This window comes from Pyrgilauda ruficollis, unplaced genomic scaffold (assembly GCF_017590135.1).
Source record: "Pyrgilauda ruficollis isolate IOZ18807 unplaced genomic scaffold, ASM1759013v1 scaffold33, whole genome shotgun sequence".
Taxonomy (NCBI): Eukaryota; Metazoa; Chordata; class Aves; order Passeriformes; family Passeridae; genus Pyrgilauda; species Pyrgilauda ruficollis.
In genome coordinates this window covers 1,552,573-1,570,814 of record NW_024524711.1, presented here as the reverse complement: position 1 = coordinate 1,570,814, position 18,242 = coordinate 1,552,573, and the positions used below count along the sequence as shown (strand labels likewise).

Sequence of the window (18,242 nt, the reverse complement as noted above, 5' to 3'; positions counted from 1 at the left end):
TGACCTACTGGCCATGCTGCTTTTGATGCAGCCCAGGACATGTTTAGCTTTTTCACCTGTCCAGCTTCTTGTCCCAGCCAGTCCTTCTCCTGGGTTTTTTGCCCTAATCCCTCCATCCCCTGGCCTGTATTGATACTGGTTCGTTGACCCAACACAGGTGCAGGACCTTTCACTTGCTCTTGTTGAACCTGATGACATTCCCATGATCCCGCTTCTTCAACTTGTCCAAGTCCTTCTGAATGGCATCCCAGCTCTCAGGTGTGTCAACTGCACCACTCAGCTCAGTGTCATGTGCAAATTTGCTGAGGGTACACTTGATCCCACAGTATATGTCACCACCATGGAATGACACTGGGCTCAGTATGAACTCCTGAGGGGCACTGCTAGTCACTGATCTCCATCTCATCATGGAGCCACTGACCATTACTGCTGGATGTGGACATTGAAGCAATTCTTCATTCACCAAGGAGTCCACCTATCAAATCCACTTCTGTCTCCAATGTAGAGAAGGATTTTGTGGGGGACCATGTCAAAGGCTTTACAGAACTCTAAATAGATGACACCTGCAAAGCCTTTCCTTGTCCACTGATTAGTCACTCCATTGTAGAAGGCCAAAATGCTGCTCAGGCAGGACTTGTTCTGGTCAGCTGTGCTGGCTGCCTCAAATCACATCACTGTCCTGCATGTGCCTTCACAGAGCTTCTAGGAAGATCTTCTGTGCATGATCTTCCCAGGCCCAAAAGTGAGGGTGACCAGTCAGTAGTCTGCAGGGTCCTCTCTTTTTTTTTTTTTTTTTTTTAATTTAAGTGTCTCAAGGTAACCTGAGAGCTGGAATGTGAGTATTTCAATTACATGTTATTTGATTTTTAGGAACTCACCTGTTGAGTCATTTGTAAGAATAAAGCCCATCTTAAAGACTGTAATAGAGACACTTGCTGTAAAATTTAGTTATGTATGTTTAATAAAATGCACATGTAGTTAATGTATTTTAACAGCAGTATTAGAATTTAGCTTTAATGGCAGTCTTTTATGTATGTCTAAAATTGTACTCTTGTGTATATGCTTCAATTTTTCTTTTTTCTCATTAGCATAAGTGTTTTTATTTTATGTTATAGTAGGGTTAGACTAAGTCTTCCAGGAACAACTTTGGTCCTGCTGTTGTAATGGCTGTTGGAAAGGGCAGGGTCCTTTGTTTCTTTTCCTCTTATTTTGGTGATGAACCATCAGAGGAAAGCATAATGTGAATTAATGCTTCAGCAGTAGTGTCATGCAAGGGTCAGAGTGTGTGCTTTTGGGGTTTGCTACTACACCTGATAAGAATTATTGCATAGCCTCTTTGAGTTTTACTGTGTGCTCTTTGTCACTGGCAAAATAGTAGTTGAGCTCACTGTAGTGAAAAGTTAGGGCCAGAATTCTATATGTTTTTTTGGATTAGTCTGGGATCCTAGAATTTCAGAACATTATGATATAGGACAGCAGTCAGTGTGAAGAAATAGAACTATCACATACCCAGGGCTAATGGTGGAATTGACTTAACTCTCAGTTGTGCAATCATCTGTCTAACAGTCCTCTGTCCTGAAAGCAATTATTGTACCACTTACAAAAGCAAAACCAGAAACAAAAGCCTTGAGAAGGTTCAGAAGGATGGCATGACAACAGAGCAGAGGAGGTTATTAAATACAATAGAAGGTTATTAAATACAATCCAAAAGGTAAAGTTCTGTGTTAAATAAGGAGAGCAGAACAGAATATGAATCCTGTCAGGCCAAATGAATGGAAGCATTTCTAAAAGAGAGTTTGAGAAACAACTTAGAAACATATAAAAAATAGCTTTAAATGGTTTTTCTCAAATACATTGGGAGAAGGAGCATCACTGAAGATTTTGTAGGCCCAGCAGACAATCTAGGTGTAAAAAGAGCTTCCAGAGAGGATAAGGCAGTGGCAAAGCAATATAAATAATTATTTGTGTTCAAATAATTATTTGAATAAGCATGGAAGAATGTAGGGATGTATTCACTCCCAAATCCTACATGATGGATAAATAAAGAATCTGTTTCAATTAAGTGTTATATTGTAAAAAGAAAGATCATTTGTCCTTGGTTTTTACTATTACGTCTGGTGCTGAGATTTCCTTCCAGAAAGAGCAGTCCTTTTGAACCCACTCCCATGGTGTGTGTTACTGTTTGGAATTATGTGGTAGTCCAAGCTATCCCTAATTAAAGGAAATGTATGTTCATTGCAGAATAGGCTCAGGAGGGGAGGGAGGGAAAATAAGCCGTGTTCCGATTTGCTTGTGTATTTCCTATGTTTGGCCTTAAATGAGTTGCTTAAAAGTAAGTGGAACTTTTGTACTGGGTGATTTGGGATGATCTGTCACTCAATTAATTATATCCTTCACATTTCTGATTGTGACAGTAGATCTGCATATTTTTCTTTTTTATGCTTTTTCTTACTTTACATGTGCTGTTTTCAGAGGTTGGTATCCATGTTTGGGCACAGATTCCTATTGAGTCAAGTTAGAGTGGGTTTGGTGGGTATAGAGTTGGGAATGAATAATTGTGTTACTAGAAAATAATAAAAGTAGTTGCTGAGTTACAATTTGTTTTTTATTTTCTTCATATACTAATTACGTAGTTCGTAAATGGTATGGTTGTGCTTAAAGGTAGCCAAAACTTGAAACTTGAGGAAAGTGATTGTGTAAGGAAGTAATAAACTAATGCACAAGATTGGTTTTTGTTCAGCCTGGACACAAATAGATCAGACCCAGTAAAACATATTTATTCATAAATACTGCGCAAGGACGAGTAGAGCAGGAATATGCACAGTTGGAGATTTTGCTTTTGAAGACTTGGGGTTTTCATTGGCATTAAAATAACTGGAGCTAGCTGTCATGCTTTGGGGTGGAAGGGAAATACATAAATAATTTGTAGATTGTTTAGTTAAGGCAGATATCTCTTATTGTTTTTGTTCATAAATGATACAAAATACTGTTTTTCTACTTTTGTGCATATTATATGTTTATTTTGCCTTTACTTCTTCTCACCAGTTCCTGCCTTTCTGGCTTTCAGAAGAATATAACAAGTGATTCTGTTACTTATGCTGTAGTGCTTGGTATGGTGGGGATTTACTTGGAATCAGACCATGGGTGGAATCGCAGAAGTGGTAGGGGCTGCAAGCCAATACTCAAGCTGCTTGGAGGCTGAGCAAACTCCCTGGGATGTGGAGAACTACTGTAGGTGATGTGAGAAATTGCTGTAACAAACCACAGTGTGAGAAGCTGACACAAGTTGTAGATAGCACCCTATGGTATGTCTGGATTTCACAAGTTGTCAAGGGGGAATTGTGTGAGAGGTGCCCACACAATGCCATTGTATGGAGAGAAGCACTGAGATCACTTAGGGAAGTGCAGTGTTACAAGACCAATGGTGCCCGATAATCATTTCAGAAATGCCGTATTTGGATATAGCAGTAGCAAAACTTAGACCATGAAGGGAAGAAATAATTTGAGTGGTTTGTTAAATGGGGCAGAGAAAAAGAAGTAGAAGTGTGCTAAAAAAAGATCAAAAATGGGAAGCAGGGCTAAGGGATGTGACCAGCTGCTGTCTGTGGTTCGTGTTGGGCAGCTTGTGTGTCAGATCACAGCTGGAGTATGACAATAAATTAAACTTCTTTCTGTTGCTTATTACATCTTTTTCTCATTGACTCCTTGTGTGTTTTTTCTCATTGACTCCTATGTGACAGCATACTCATAATAAAGTGTACTTGTTGTGCCAGCCTGTGACTTCTTGAATTTATCTCTTAATCTGTGTTTATAGTTTGTACAAGTTCTGTTTTCATTGTTTCTTTGGGACTTTGGTTCACACTGAACTCTAGTAGTGTCATATTTTTCTAATGTTACTGATCCTTTGGTCATTTTCTTATTCTTCCAATGCCTCTCAACTCCTTGAGATGAAGGATGAGGGGGAAATTTATTGTGAACTGTGAAATTTCTTTGGTTTCTGTGTATAAGCATGCTTTCATGCTTCCTCCATCCATGCATATTTAGTGTGCAGAAGTACTGTGAACTTCTTAATGTTTTTTGAAAGCATATGCTGCTGCTCCTTATTTTACGTAGACTTTAATAATATTACAACTGCTTTAACTGCTTTTATACTCTGTATTCCTTTCATCTCTATCTCAAAAATACTTGGAAGAATAATAAATTTATGTTGTAAGTTGCCAACTGTGACAATATAAGGCATGTATACCAAACAGTAATGCTGAGAAATACTCCAAAGAGTTACCTTATCACGCTCAGTACCTATTACCATACATGTCCCTATGGATAACAATTATCCAGTATTTTATTAACTCATTAGGATTGCCCTATATATCTGTATTCATTGGATTTTCTAAGAAGACCATTGTTGTGAGTGCCTTTGTGCTAATTTGAATGTGTCTGTGTATGTAAATTGATAGCAGCTTCCTTGCTTCTCATGAAACCATTGTGTTTTAATAGATGAACTGCGAAAATTGAGTTGGTCTGGCATTCCCAAACGGGTTCGTCCAATTGCATGGAAGCTTCTTTCAGTAAGTTGTATTTTGTTTTTTATTCTTCTTCTGCATTTAGTACTAATAGCTTTTTCAGGCATTGCAAATGATTTAGCGTGAATTGTAATCCATCAGTGATGGTTGGAAACATGTCTTCTGCTGAATTGTAATGGAAGTTATGTTCTTTTACTCAATTTCAAGATTTATCTATCAAATTGAAAGGAGGGGGGTGAGAAGTAGTAGTAAATCATGCCAGCTGTATATCTTTATTTTTCAGCCTGGCTTTCTGTGAAAGAAGGGGTTGTGATAACAGTGGCTTCTTTCAACCAGTTTTGATGGAATGATGGAGAGTCCAAAGACAAGTACATTCTTAACAGTTTTCTTGAAAATAGACACACAGTAGGGAAAGCAAAGACTATCAGTGTCCTACGAAAGGCTTCATTCTGACTTCACATTAAAGTAACTGCAAGAAAGGATTAACACTGTAGTGAGGAAAAGCAGTGATAGGATCTATAGGTTTTTCTGGCTGATTCTTCTATAGTTCTTTAAGATGAACAACTTTGAACCACTGTGTAAATTGAATTGTGGCATTGGCTCTCCTGATGTCAGACATGTGCGGCAGTTCAGAGACAACCTCATTAAAAATCTAATCACTTTTTTGTGGTGCAAGTTTATGGCTGGCTGAGCACTCTGATCTTTTCCCTGTGGCCAGAGGATTTTGCAGTGGCTGTAGCTTGGGAATAGTTGGCTGAAGTACCATGGAGGGGTTTCATTTGGGCATGTGGGAGAAGCTTGTGGAAATACGTGATTCACTGGGTTTGGTGTTACAGAACAGGATTTTTTTCATCTTGGTGTTTGCACTATTTTTAAAAAGGTTCTTCTGCAAAAATGCTGTTCTTCATAGAGGTATTTTTCTTGTCTATCTTTTCAGCTATAATGCTTGTGATGACAACTAGTTAAGCATTTTAGCTGTTGTTTGTCTGCCTGTGGTTGGGAGAAAGTTTATGAGGATGTTTGTATAAAAAGAAGCAGAACTCTCATGATGTCTACTCTCCAGAGGCTGTGAAAGACACTTTCTCAGCAAATCTTTGTGCATTTAAGAACTGTTTAAAATTCTGAATTATGCACACACACCAGTTTAGCACTATGAAATTTTTCAGAGAGTAGACTTAAATAGCTTTGCTTTTTATAGAATAATTCTGTAGGGAATGCAAAGTATTTACTTCAGATTGACACTGATTTCCAGTGACTGAAAGAGTCTTTCTTGTTGATGAGTTCTACTAAATTTGCAGCTTAGTTCCTTCTAATGCTAAATGCAGATGGAGTTTAATGGTGGATATTCAAATATCCTGCTGTAATTGAAATTAAACATGGAGCTTACAATTTCTTTTAGTTCTGTTTCCAAAGTTATATGTGATTTTGGTTGTAAAAAAGGCATTTTTTTTTCTCTTGAAATTTAGGGTGTCTGTTTTAAAATACTAAAAGTAAGAAAAATTATGGCTAACTCAAAGTTGACTTTGAAGCATAGTAAGCTAAAGCATAAGTGTTTTTTAAGTTCTGAATCAGAAGACTGGGGTTTAGAGAGTTGGAATTATGCTAATTATAAAAATATAAAATGAGCTGACTACTCTTGCTTTCTTGTAAGAGCATAGACTTTCCAGGAGCTTTAACTTAATTCCAGAAGTTGATTTAAATGTAGTATTCCTGGTCTAGAAAAATGCCGAAGTGTAGAGTTTTCTTGTTCTGTTGCTTTAACAACTCCAGGATTTATTTCAGTTCAATTTGCAACTTCATCTTGCCATACCTCTGCAAAAACCTGCTTTCAGATTACTTTTTTGGTACTTTAGCAAGTAAGTGGATTTTTTTTTCTTTTTGTAGTAAGAGATTTATGAAACTGGCTTTGTTTGTTTGTTTTTTATACCTCCAAATGGCAATATTTTGAAAATTCTTAGCTTTTCTTAAGTAAGTTCTGCTGTGATTTCTTATCAATTATATGGTCATGTAGTATATTTTGGAAACCCAAAGACAAGTCTGTAAGTAATCATTACTTTTCTTTACTGTAAGGCAGAATTTTCTTTCATCTTCTTTCCCAGGTGGGAAAGAAAAGTGCTTTCAGTTTTTGTGGTCATAAGCTCCACCAGGCTTTTCTGGTGGTAACCTAATAGTGACCTACTGTTAATGTCCCAGGTAAGGGGGAGTAATAATGGTAATTCCTGGGAGTGTTTAAAGCTAGGCTGGGTGGAGCTCTGAGCAGCCTGGTCTAGTGGAAGGGGGGTTGGAACTAGATGATCTTTAGGGTCCTTTTCAACACAAACCTTTTTATGATTCTATGCAGTCACCAGGAGCTCCTGGGGAAATAAGTGTTTGTAAAAATCGAGTGATATTTTGATTAAAGATGTGTTGCAATACTAAAAAAACAACCAGAAAACTGAAGAAATCAAAGTTTAGTTATGGTTTTAGTATATGTTTGTTTCAAAATTATTCAAAAGTCTTATTTAAAAAGCCCAAACTTAATTTTTTCTCAGGGAACGAAGTATATTTGGTGGTATCTGAGACAGATGATGATTGTCTTGTTTGTGAAACCAGCATAGAAATTGGAATTCTAAAAATATGCTTTAAGAAATTGATCAGTTATTTGTTACATAGTCAACATGTTAATAATGTCAACGAGTGTTTGACGAGGACAGTTTTTCAGTATAATACTCTGTTGATGTTATGCATGTCTACTGGTAACATCCTATATTAAAAAAAGACATTATTTATTTTTAAAATATAGCAAAAACGTTAAGTACACTGTACCTAAACAGCAAGAAGAACTATACAGGCTCTCTTCTCTTTTGACTAACAACACCAAAGATATGTTTGCAAAAGCCTTTGGAGGAAATTAATGAATAAGCGGATTAAACTCTCCGCCAATTTATTCGCTGCTGATACGTTGCAAGCCTTCCCAACTTTTAAAAATAAAACCTAATTTGTAAAGTGAACAGGAAACACGACATGTCGAATTGAGAGATGAGTTCAGTCTTTGAAACCAAATAATGGCAAAAAGACTTGCTGAGAAAGTATCGATGTGCTTCAAACAATCACATTGGATTTTAAAAATGAATTATTTTCTAAAGCAACCAACTAAGATATCCTACAGGGAAGAAACCACTACTGTTGAGAATAAATGGGAGCACTACTGTTGAGAATAAATAAATTTTATTCAATAAAGTTATTGAATAAATTCAATATTTAACACAAACACTGGGACAGGATATTAAATGTCAGGCAAAGTCTTTAGGAAAAAGTGAAACTGGTGGGATTTAAAGTACTTGGAATCAAACACAAGTCTGTATATCTTAAAGGAATTCATTTTGCCAAAGAAAGTACCTCCTAAAGTATCTGGAATGTAATATGGCTTGTACTTATTTTCCTGTCATTATAAACTAAGTAATTAAAGTGTACAGAAATAACATTTTCAATTATTTTAATACAGTATCATAGAATTGTATAGGTTGGAAAGGGCCTCTAAGGTTGTGTAGTCCAGCCATAAACTCAGCACTGCCAAGCCCACCACTAAACCACGTCCCTAAGGGCCGCATCAGCGCGTCTTTTCACTACCTCCAGTGATGGTGACTCAGCCACTTCCTTGGGCAGCCTGTTCCAGTGATTGATAATCCTTTCCATGAAGAAGTTTTTCCTAATATTGAATCTAAGCCTCCCTTGCTAATGTATATAATTCCTACTTAAAGGCAATTGAGTTAATACGCAGTGTTTAAAAATTTAATAAAATTGCTCCAATACTGGCCATATAGAAATTAAGTAACTCACATGTTATTAAATTTACCTGAACTTACTTATTTAAGCTTTTCTCCTTAAAAATCAACACCTTCTTAGTATTTTTGATGAGAAATTGCATTTTGTAGGAAAAAGAAAAGGAAAAAAAAATAGTTTAGTAAAGGATTATTTAGATTTGTGTGGGAGTATATGGCACTGCATCAATTTGTTAGATCTCCTGTCGCATGTAATAAAATGCCAGCCGTGCTTTTTGTAAGGCAAAGAGTAATATCTTGATCATTTCACTGTTTTTTCAGGGCTATCTTCCTGCAAACGTGGACCGAAGAGAAAGCACTTTACAAAGAAAACGCAAAGAATATTTTGCATTTGTTGAACAATACTATGATTCCAGAAATGATGAAAGCCACCAAGATACCTACAGACAGGTAGAACACCTGATTGAATTGACTTTTTTCTACAGAACACTTGCTAAAGGACTTAAAGATTATTTTTGAACTTTGCTGCTGTTTTTCTCTGTTTCTTTAATCTTATCTGATAGACAGCCCTCTAATAATTTTCCTAAATTTTAGAAGAAAATTAAGTAGTAGTTTTGATCTGAAATTCAAAATAGTGGATTTCTTTTAATGTTAGCGCTAGTGTTGCCATGGTTTTCTGTTTAAAAGTAGTTGCATTTTCAAGTCTTTGATCTCCTGCTCAAGCCCTCTTTCAAATAAGTGAAGATGGACGGGGAAAGTACAACAGTGACTGTTTCTTACTGGCTCCGAACTTCTGCATAAGAAGTTGAAACCTTATATGATGTGCAGTAAACATAGGGGTGTCAAACTTTCACATCCACCCAGATAAGCAGATACCTTTGCTTCAAGTTTTGTATTGAAATGAGTAGTTTGTAACACTGAGCAATGATACTTCAGCTTGCCTTGGGACAGAAGAAGCTAAGATCTTTCTTTCAGCTTCAAGACTAATCTTTAGTAGCAAGAAGTATATAGCATCACTAAGATAAGGCTTGTGAATTGAAGACAAAAGCATCACTTGAGCACTCTGTTGCATAAAAGTCCTTTGTGAAGTTTGGAATAAAAATTTTAGGAATACTGGTATTTTTGTGCTCTCTTCTTGATTGTCAAATACATTAAAATCGATGCTAAACTCTTCTTTTACCTTTGGACATTTGGACTTGATGATCTTACAAGTCTTTTCCATCCTTTTCTATGATAGTGGCAGTTGAATACGACTTGGCAGAAGTAGCAGTATGTGTTTACTCATAATTACCCTAAGGTAATGAGTATTGCCAATATGATTATAATTTGCAAATAATTAAAATGTGATGTAAGGATCCTAGAATATGAATACAAATATATGTGTTTTTAAATTTTGCTTCACTGAAAGATTAACTTAAAGATTTGGCTGTATGTTTTGAAATACAGTAAAAATCCATGTTATCTCAAAAATAATGATACAATGGAATTACTACTAATAGTGTAAACCAATAGAATTATTTTAAGTATCATGTTGCTTAGAAAGTGTGCTGTTGGTTCCTTTTACAGTATTCTTCTTTGTCTAATTAGATCCACATAGATATACCACGCATGAGTCCTGAAGTTTTAAGACTTCAGCCCAAAGTAACAGAGGTAAGAATGATATATTTTCTTTCTGTTAGAGGAAACATTTTATTAATGAATCTGATATCCCAGTTTGATTAATAATTAATTTGATTACACTTGCTATTTTGACTTCAGAATAAGCTTAAAGAAATAAAAAAAGTTAGGACGTATAAGTAGAGGTTAAGAATAGCAGTGTAAGTATGAGTAATAAAAGCAAAGGCACCTCATTAATTTCCTGTATTGAATCTGTCAGTTTTTATTGTGGTCTTGTGCTCTTGAGGGTTTTTTTCCCCTTTTTTCCCTTTCTATATATTTTGTTAATACTGTGTTTCTTAAGTAATCCAGAGCATAGTCCTGTGGTTCCATGTATTTGTCAAAATCATTTAAGGTCTGGAAATTCTTAGTGTTCCACTTGGGAAATTCTCCTTTTTGAATGCCTTATCTGATTTTGCTTCCTTGTCAGTTTTGTATGTTGAGTACACAATTTAAATTGTTTTACTACTTTTATAACTATATAATTTTTGTAAATACATAATAATGTGATTAAATGTGATTAATGGTAAATATATTAATCAAATTGGCCTATATTGTTGGGGAATTGAATCTCATAGGGACTTTTCATTTTGAAGTATATAAGTCATAAATAGCATCGATGGTGTGGATTATCCTTTTTCAATTATTTAGTTTAATTCTTCAACTTACTCTCCTTTCTAATGGTTCTAGTTAGACTTTCAAATGTACTGCCATGAAGCTTCTGCTCATACAATTGTAGATCCAAATATAACATAGTCTGGTAGTTCATTATGAGAACTTAAATGCAGAACTAGCTTTCATTTGGTTTTCCATTGTTCCAATTATTTGTTTAATGGCAGTGCTCTTCCACACATTGGAGAATTGGTTTCAAGAAATAGCCTAGTACAGAGTTTCAAAAGAAAAACCTATAAATATAGGGCTTTCCATCTGCTGTCTGCACAGTGGTGTTTTACCTGGGCTGTTCTTGGGATGAATCGAGGAGTAGTATAAGTATAATCAAGGGACAAGAACAAAGCAATACCAGTAAGAAATAAACTATTAAAGAAATTAATTAGATCAGTGGGCTGCTGGGAGAATGGGCTTGCATCTGTCTTTTACTCTATGATCTTAACCAAACTCTACTGGCTTAATGCCATTGTAAAAAACATGCTGAAAGGGTCATACCACCCAGTTTCTCCAATGATTCTTCCCTTGCTTTCTGAGTTTCTGGAGATCTACCATAGCACCACCAAATCCCTCAGCCCCACGGGGATCCTTCCCTACTCCCAAGGGCTCTTGCAGATGGGGTGTGTTGTTCCCAGAGCTGATTCTTCTAGAGATAGAGAAGATGGTGCTGGTCTCTGGTGAGCAACACTCACTCCCACCTTTTTAAGGTGAGATTGCAAGGGCGATGGAGAGGGGAATCAGAGTAAAGGCCAAAGATAGGTTTTAAAGGATGACACTATGTGCTTATGGTGAGTTTTGTTCGTACTTCTGATACTGCAAAGGTTTAGAGTATTGATACCACTACTGGGAAGAATCTCCCATAGATTAAGATGAAGAGACTAGTTGATGGAACTGGACAAAAGCACTGGTTAAAGCTTCAGAAAGACAGCACATGGACAAACATCACAGTCTCCTGGATTAAATTTTCAAATGTTTCTATTCCAAGATTTTTGCTGTTCTTGGTGGTATCAGTCTCTGTTGCTGAAGAACTTTATTAATTAGAGTTTATAAGGCTGTTGTAATTTCTTACCTGATCTCAGAGTTTGGTTTCTGTAATAAAATGTTGCAGTTTAGAAAAAGATGTTTTGAATCTGATGTTCTGAAATAACTAGTTATTATGTGTTCCTTTTAAAATCAGTTTAAAGTGTTTATTTTTTATGGGAGTTGAATGGATCCTGAGTGAGGGGAGGGTAGTGTTGGAGCAAGCATTTAAAGGACTAAAAATGACTTAATAGTGTCCCCGAAAAAGGAGAATGGAAGAGTGGGAGGTGGTCTTTCATATAGTGAGGTCAAGTTATCTGAAAGACTACTTATTATTTAGTTGTAATAAATTTGATTAGCTAACATGGTCTGGTCTAGTTTATTATCTTTTCTTGCTTTAACTGTATTTTGTTGAAATGGAAAGCACATGGCTGTGTACTTCCCATCTATGCTTGCATATTATACATAATAATTTCAAGAAAATTGCACAATTTAAAATAGTTTAAATTTTGTCCTCCCTCTCTCTTTTTTTTTTTTTCCTTTCCCTCCTCTACTTAGAAAACAAAAAGCAAATTTTCAAAAGCTTTTGAATTAAGGCTTTGGAGGTTTTGAAGTTCCTCTGAGGTGGGAAAACCCACAAGTAATTCAAACCTTCATTTAACCTGATGGATTCTTTTCTTTATATATATGAATATAATTCTTGCTGTAATTATGAATGAGAATCAAATTCAAAAGAGAATAATAGATTGGTAATGAAATCTCATGAGATGCAGTGGTTCACAGTAGAAAAATAATTCCATTTTTTGTTGCTGGTTTGGAAAATCAAGAAGGGATCCTTTTGGGAAAGTGGCCTTTTTAATGAGTCCTATTTGAATACAGTCATGAGTGTTGTACAGAAACTTAAATCAGCCTGCTGTTCAGGTTTTCAGTGCTCATTTTTATTGATTGAGAACAGTAAATGAAACTTTACGAAAATGGGTAGGAAATTGAAAATGCTATTTCAGTGTGTATTTCAGAATTTCTGATTATAAGCATTTTGGGATATTAAAGCTGATGTGCCATCGCTAAGTGGTGCTTCCTGCTCAAAAATATAACACCCCCTCCCCAACAAATGCAAACACCACCCCCTCATACCTGCATTTTGAAAACATTTTAAAATCCATAGGCTTCTCAATTTGCAGTGCAAACTGTATCTTATCAGGTTCTGAGGAAATGAAAGGTTGGTGGTACAAATTTGTGAATTGTTTGACTTCAAACATGCCTTCATGAAAAAACATTGTTTATGGTTTCTGCAGTGGGTATTTTGATTGATTGTTCTTACTGAATTTGGTCGGTTGTTGACTGTGCATATTTTGTAGCCCCATCACACCATGAGTTTTTTATTTAGCCTAGTGCATAACCCTATTCTACATTTTGCAATTGCTACTTTAATAGGTTTCTCTAGTCAGCTTGTTCTTATGTTTCTTTTTTGAGAAAGTTGTTTGTACTGGCATTATGTTAAACATGTCCTTTTCCAGAAGTGAAATGCAGAATGATAACTCTCATAATTCTGAGAAACTACTGTTGCTGAAAGTAGAAATGGCAATGGACAGAGGCAGGCAGACTGACTGTGAGCTAACTAACCTTGCTAGATTGGCAGTTTTCCAGTAATACTAAAAATATTACATAAGCAACTGTAATTTCATCAGGGTTTGATTGTGTGAAATGTAAAAGCATGTTGTAAATGGCTGAGTGTAAAAATCTTTATACAGTTATTGATAGATGGGGAAACACTACTGTCTATTGCTTACAGGGCAGAGGTTGGTTTTTTTTTGGTTTGGTTTAATATGCAGTTCTTGTTAAAATGCATGAGGTGACAGAACTGGTACCAAGAATTCGTAGCTAAAGGAATAAGGATCTTGGCTAATGGAAACAAGCGGCTTCTATGGAGGATTTGCTAATGAATACTTCCCTTTTTGCCTAATCTCTGAAATCACGCTGCACAAAAACTGAAGCACAGTTGGGGTTGTAATGGATCAGACGTGAGCTGTCTTAAGGTTTGTTTTTCAGTGCCCACCAAAACTTTTTGTATTTACTGTTGTTGACTGTCTCCCCTGTTCCGGGAATTTTCAGCCAGGGAAATATAAAACCTGGAGGGCAGTTGACTCTCAAAAGAAAGCCTGTAGGAGAAGGATAGATGTTGATGTTGATATTTGAGACTTGTTTTCAAAGCAGAAGGTGCAAATATATTTCAGCTTCAGGTAACTTACGTGGAAGGCTGTGTTGGGAATTTCATGCAACAGGATGTGAGTCCCTTATGCCGAGACCTTTCCTTACTTAAAAATGACTGCAAGAGGACTTTTAAACTAAATAATAAGTCTTTATTTAAATTTGAATTAAAGCAGTCAGTTTATTAATCTAACAAAAACTTAAAGTGAGATTGAATGTAAATAATCCTGACTTCACAAATAAGCTTCCTCCACGTATTGCATTTTTTTACCGGCTTTCTTGAAGCCTGAGTATTTGTTGACTTCTGGAGTTGCAGCAAACCATGGAATCCTTTGGGTCCTTCCAAAATGTCTCCTTCTTTTAGTATTGAGGCCAGACCTGAAGAGTAATATAGTTTGTGCTCTCATGAATGAGCAAACGTTCTTTTGTTTCAGAAGATTATATATCCCTGATTGCATGCCTGTAGTTAGGAAAAAGCATGTAGCAGCTTTCACTCTGCTGCTTATTTACAGTCTTTCAAAGGCACGTAATATCTTCAGAAGGAAATAATTGAAACAAAATGCAGCTTGTCACAGACCTAAATAGAGTCAGAAAAATGTTCTGTTTTCCTTGCTCTCTTCTCATGCTGAGATACAGTGTGGCCTCATGAGCTTTTGCAGATCCTAAGCAAGCTTCAGTTTAGATTTGAGAGATTGAAGTTCTGTGATATGGCGTGCAGTTGCCTTATTTCTACATTTCCTGATTGTTTCAGGTTTTTCATTAACTGGAGATACTTGGAGAGTAAATCTCCACACTGTAGTATTAGGCAAGCCTAACTGTTGTGGAATCTCTTTTTATAGGCATGTTATTAAAAAAAAAATCTAAACTATATCAAGTCCTTCTTTCTGTTACTTAGGAATAAATAGAATATTTAGTAGAATACCTCTTCCAAAGAGATGAAAAATTATGGAAAGATAATTTAATATTTCTTTCCCTTGAGAGAAGAGGAATTTTATATTACTGGAAAAGCTCCAGTGAATAAGAGCTACTTTGTATTAACTACTATAGCTCAATTGTATACTAGGCTGGTTTTAACATGTGCAAATACCCTGAAAATGCTTCCTTTTGAAGAAATGAGAAGCTTACATAGCACTGAGAGTTGGTTATGAATACCAGTGTTCATTTATGCTTTTGTATGCTTGTTTTTTATACTACTTAACTCCACTATGTTAAATTTATCTGCAAGGGTGTCTTCAACATCTTCACGAGGGGAAGCAGATGGGCAGGTACTGATCTCTTCACTCTCATGAGCAGGGAAAAGACTCAAAGAAATGGCACAAAGCTGAGCTGGGGAGGTTTAGGTTAAATATCAGGAAAAGGTTTTTCACTCCAAGAGTGGTTGAACACTGGAACAGCCTTCCCAGGGAAATGGTCACAGCACCAAGCCTGACAGGGTTCAAAAAGTGTTTGGACAATACTGTCAGGCACATGGAGTGATTCCTGGGGTGTCCTGTACAGGGCAAGGAGTTGGACTCAGTGGTCCTAATGGGTCCTTTTCAACTCAAGATATTCTGTAATTCTATGATGTTATGATAATTTACAAGTGTCTTGTTTAAAATGTGCTTATCACTTGTTCAATTAAATTGGTGGTTTCTTTAACTCTTTTTCAGATCTTTGAAAGAATTTTGTTTATCTGGGCAATACGTCATCCAGCCAGTGGATATGTTCAGGGCATAAATGATCTTGTTACTCCTTTTTTTGTAGTCTTCATTTGTGAATACATAGGTAAGATTTGTCTTAATACTGAATTATGAATTAGTATTGGTTTTGAAACACAATTTTCATTTTAATCTAACACTTTGGATGAGCTAATCAAAGCATAATTTGATACATGAATTATATCATAAATGTTTTTAATTATAAATATGTATTGCTTTAAGTATGTACTGAGAAGCAACCAGATTTTAGGTAGTCAGTGAAGTTCAGGAACCATCTTGATTTCTGCTTCAGAAATTTCTGCTTCACTGTTTTATTTTCCCTTTCTCTTCTAATTCATGTTTTCTTTGAAAACTTTATATTGTACATATGACCTGTACAACAGCAGCAAAACAAAAAATGCCTGCCCTGCAGGAAAAAAAGCCACCAAAACAAAAAAAAGGAACTCATGAAACATGGATATTTTTAAATCAGTTGTGGGGAAATTGAAATAAAGGGAACCTATTAAACTGCATCTGTGGCTGAAATAATGGCATCCTGGAATTAGGGTCTGACAATAAAGACAACAGTAATCAAATTCCTCTGGTTAAGAGCTCTGCTCTTCTGAGACTTACAGCATTGCTAACAATGGTAGTGTCAACAGCTCCATTCCTGTTCAGTTTGTGGCTTTATGTGTGAATATACTTTTGAAAAAATAACTTAGATGTGGGTTAAATCTTAAATTTACAGATTTGTATTTAAGTTGTGAGCATTAAGAGAATGACTGACTGTTAACAATAAGTCATTAATAACTTGAGTATAAAAGTATATGGATATAAAAGGTAAGGTTTAACAGTAAAAATGGTAATGTTAATCTGGTTTCAATTGAAATTGTTTTTCTTGTACTTGTGTTTATCATACACACATACAGTGAAACTTTAAGTCTTGTGTTTGTAAACTTGAGCAATGTATTGTCTGGCTGCTTCAGTGGGGCTACCTACAGTAGATTCTTCCTACCTTGTCTGTGCAAGATATCTGTTGGTGTATTAATCCACGTTGATTAGTTTTAATGAAGGACAGATTATCCTTGAGTGGATGATAGACTATCCCTTTACTCATTTGCATGGCAACACCTCTGTTGCTTTGTTCATTTCTTGTTTCATAGGGGGATGTTTCATTGCTAAGCAACTAATGAGAACTACTGCTGCTTTCTCCCTAATCATCTCCTAAGTAGGGTAGAGGCCTACTCCTGAGAGTATTTGCAGTTTCTGCCTTTTACTCCCTCATTTGACAGATCATGAAAATGTTCTTAATGATCCTAGAACAGTAGGGTCTCTAGTAGACTTTAGGGTTGCTAATTGAAATAAGAAGTTCAAGTGAGATGTGATTAGAGAATTGATATTCCATGTTAAATAGGCCATTTAATTAATATGGTAAATAAGTTTGTCTTTACCACCAACTTACATTTGGACACTGATGATTGTTAATGTGTTTGCCACTTTGTCAGGATTGTCATATTGGGGAGCATAGCTGCTCCTGTGAGTGTTGGGTGAAGAAAGGCAAAATGTGGAAACTTTCAACCTTGGAAGATAGTTGGGGGAAATGTATGAAGCTCAGAAAACTGTATTCTGAAAGCTCATTTAAAAACTACTATCTAAATCATAAGAAAAACAGCAAAATCAAGGGTTGTTTTTCTTCTAGTGTAGTGGTGGTCACGGCTAACAGCAGTTATTTCCCCCAGAGACATACAAAAACTTTCAAAGATTTTTCTTTAAATAGCTTTTTGATTTGTAACTTTCCAATATGTTCAAGTTACACTGAGTGATGCACTCAAGTTAGAATGAATAAATGAAATGGGGACATTGCATTTATGAAGTACATCAAAAATCCTGTAATTTTATTACAGGATTCAAAACTAACACTGTGAATTGGGCTTTAGTAATTTGTATAGAAATAAACACAGAATTGCAGAATTTTCCTATCAAAAATGCTTACACTGTTAGTGTATTTTGTATTTATTTCAGTAACATTTTGTATTTACTTCAGACTTCTATTCTAGATCTCATTTCTTGGTTTTACATGAATATTGGTTTGTACATTAAACAGCTTTATTTATTGCAATCTTTTCACTATGGATTTTTGTATTTTTCTTAATTTAACTGAAACCTTTTTTGCTGCAGTTCTAAGTCACTTGGATCCCAATTTATACAGTTGAAAGTAATAATACTTTTATTTTAAGTTCTTTCTGTAGTTAAAACAAGTCCTAAAGAATTATTGAATATAAATAATAAATTCTTATGCTTGACAATGCCATTAATAATAAATCTGTGCTGATTAGGTCATCTGATGGTACATCCTGGTAATTGACAAAACATTTGCAGTTTTGTCAAATATTTTGGTGGGAGGAAAGCCAAGTTTATTTTAGCTTTATGACAACTGAGAGAGCCCTTAATACTTAATCTTGCATAACAAGTGTGTGACATAGTTATTCTAGTGATGGGAGTCTCTTTGCTTTGCTAAAGACATCAGCAAACTGGAAAAGTGTTGTTGAGGAACTTCTGAAGATAGAAATGACATGGATGAAAATGCCAATTTACTTCTCATTCAAATCTGAGTGCCATAAATTAGGTTTTTGGATGTGTGTATAAGTGCTGAAGTCATAGATGTTTCGATGGTTTAGTATGGATTGAGGTACCTAATTTTAGCACATAGATTCACACATTCAGAATATATT

General features: G+C 35.6%; 1 protein-coding gene across 2 annotated transcripts in view; it reads left to right on the top strand.

The window, feature by feature from the left end:
- The window catches only part of TBC1D22A (TBC1 domain family member 22A), a 140,311-nt gene that overhangs the window by 15,901 nt on the left and 106,168 nt on the right, over nt 1-18,242 (top strand). For both annotated transcript variants that reach the window (XM_041474591.1, XM_041474592.1), the window contains exons 5-8: nt 4,498-4,568; nt 8,606-8,734; nt 9,872-9,934; nt 15,484-15,598. In XM_041474591.1, the coding sequence (XP_041330525.1) occupies nt 4,498-4,568; nt 8,606-8,734; nt 9,872-9,934; nt 15,484-15,598 (378 nt within the window). The remainder of the gene's footprint in view (nt 1-4,497; nt 4,569-8,605; nt 8,735-9,871; nt 9,935-15,483; nt 15,599-18,242) is intronic.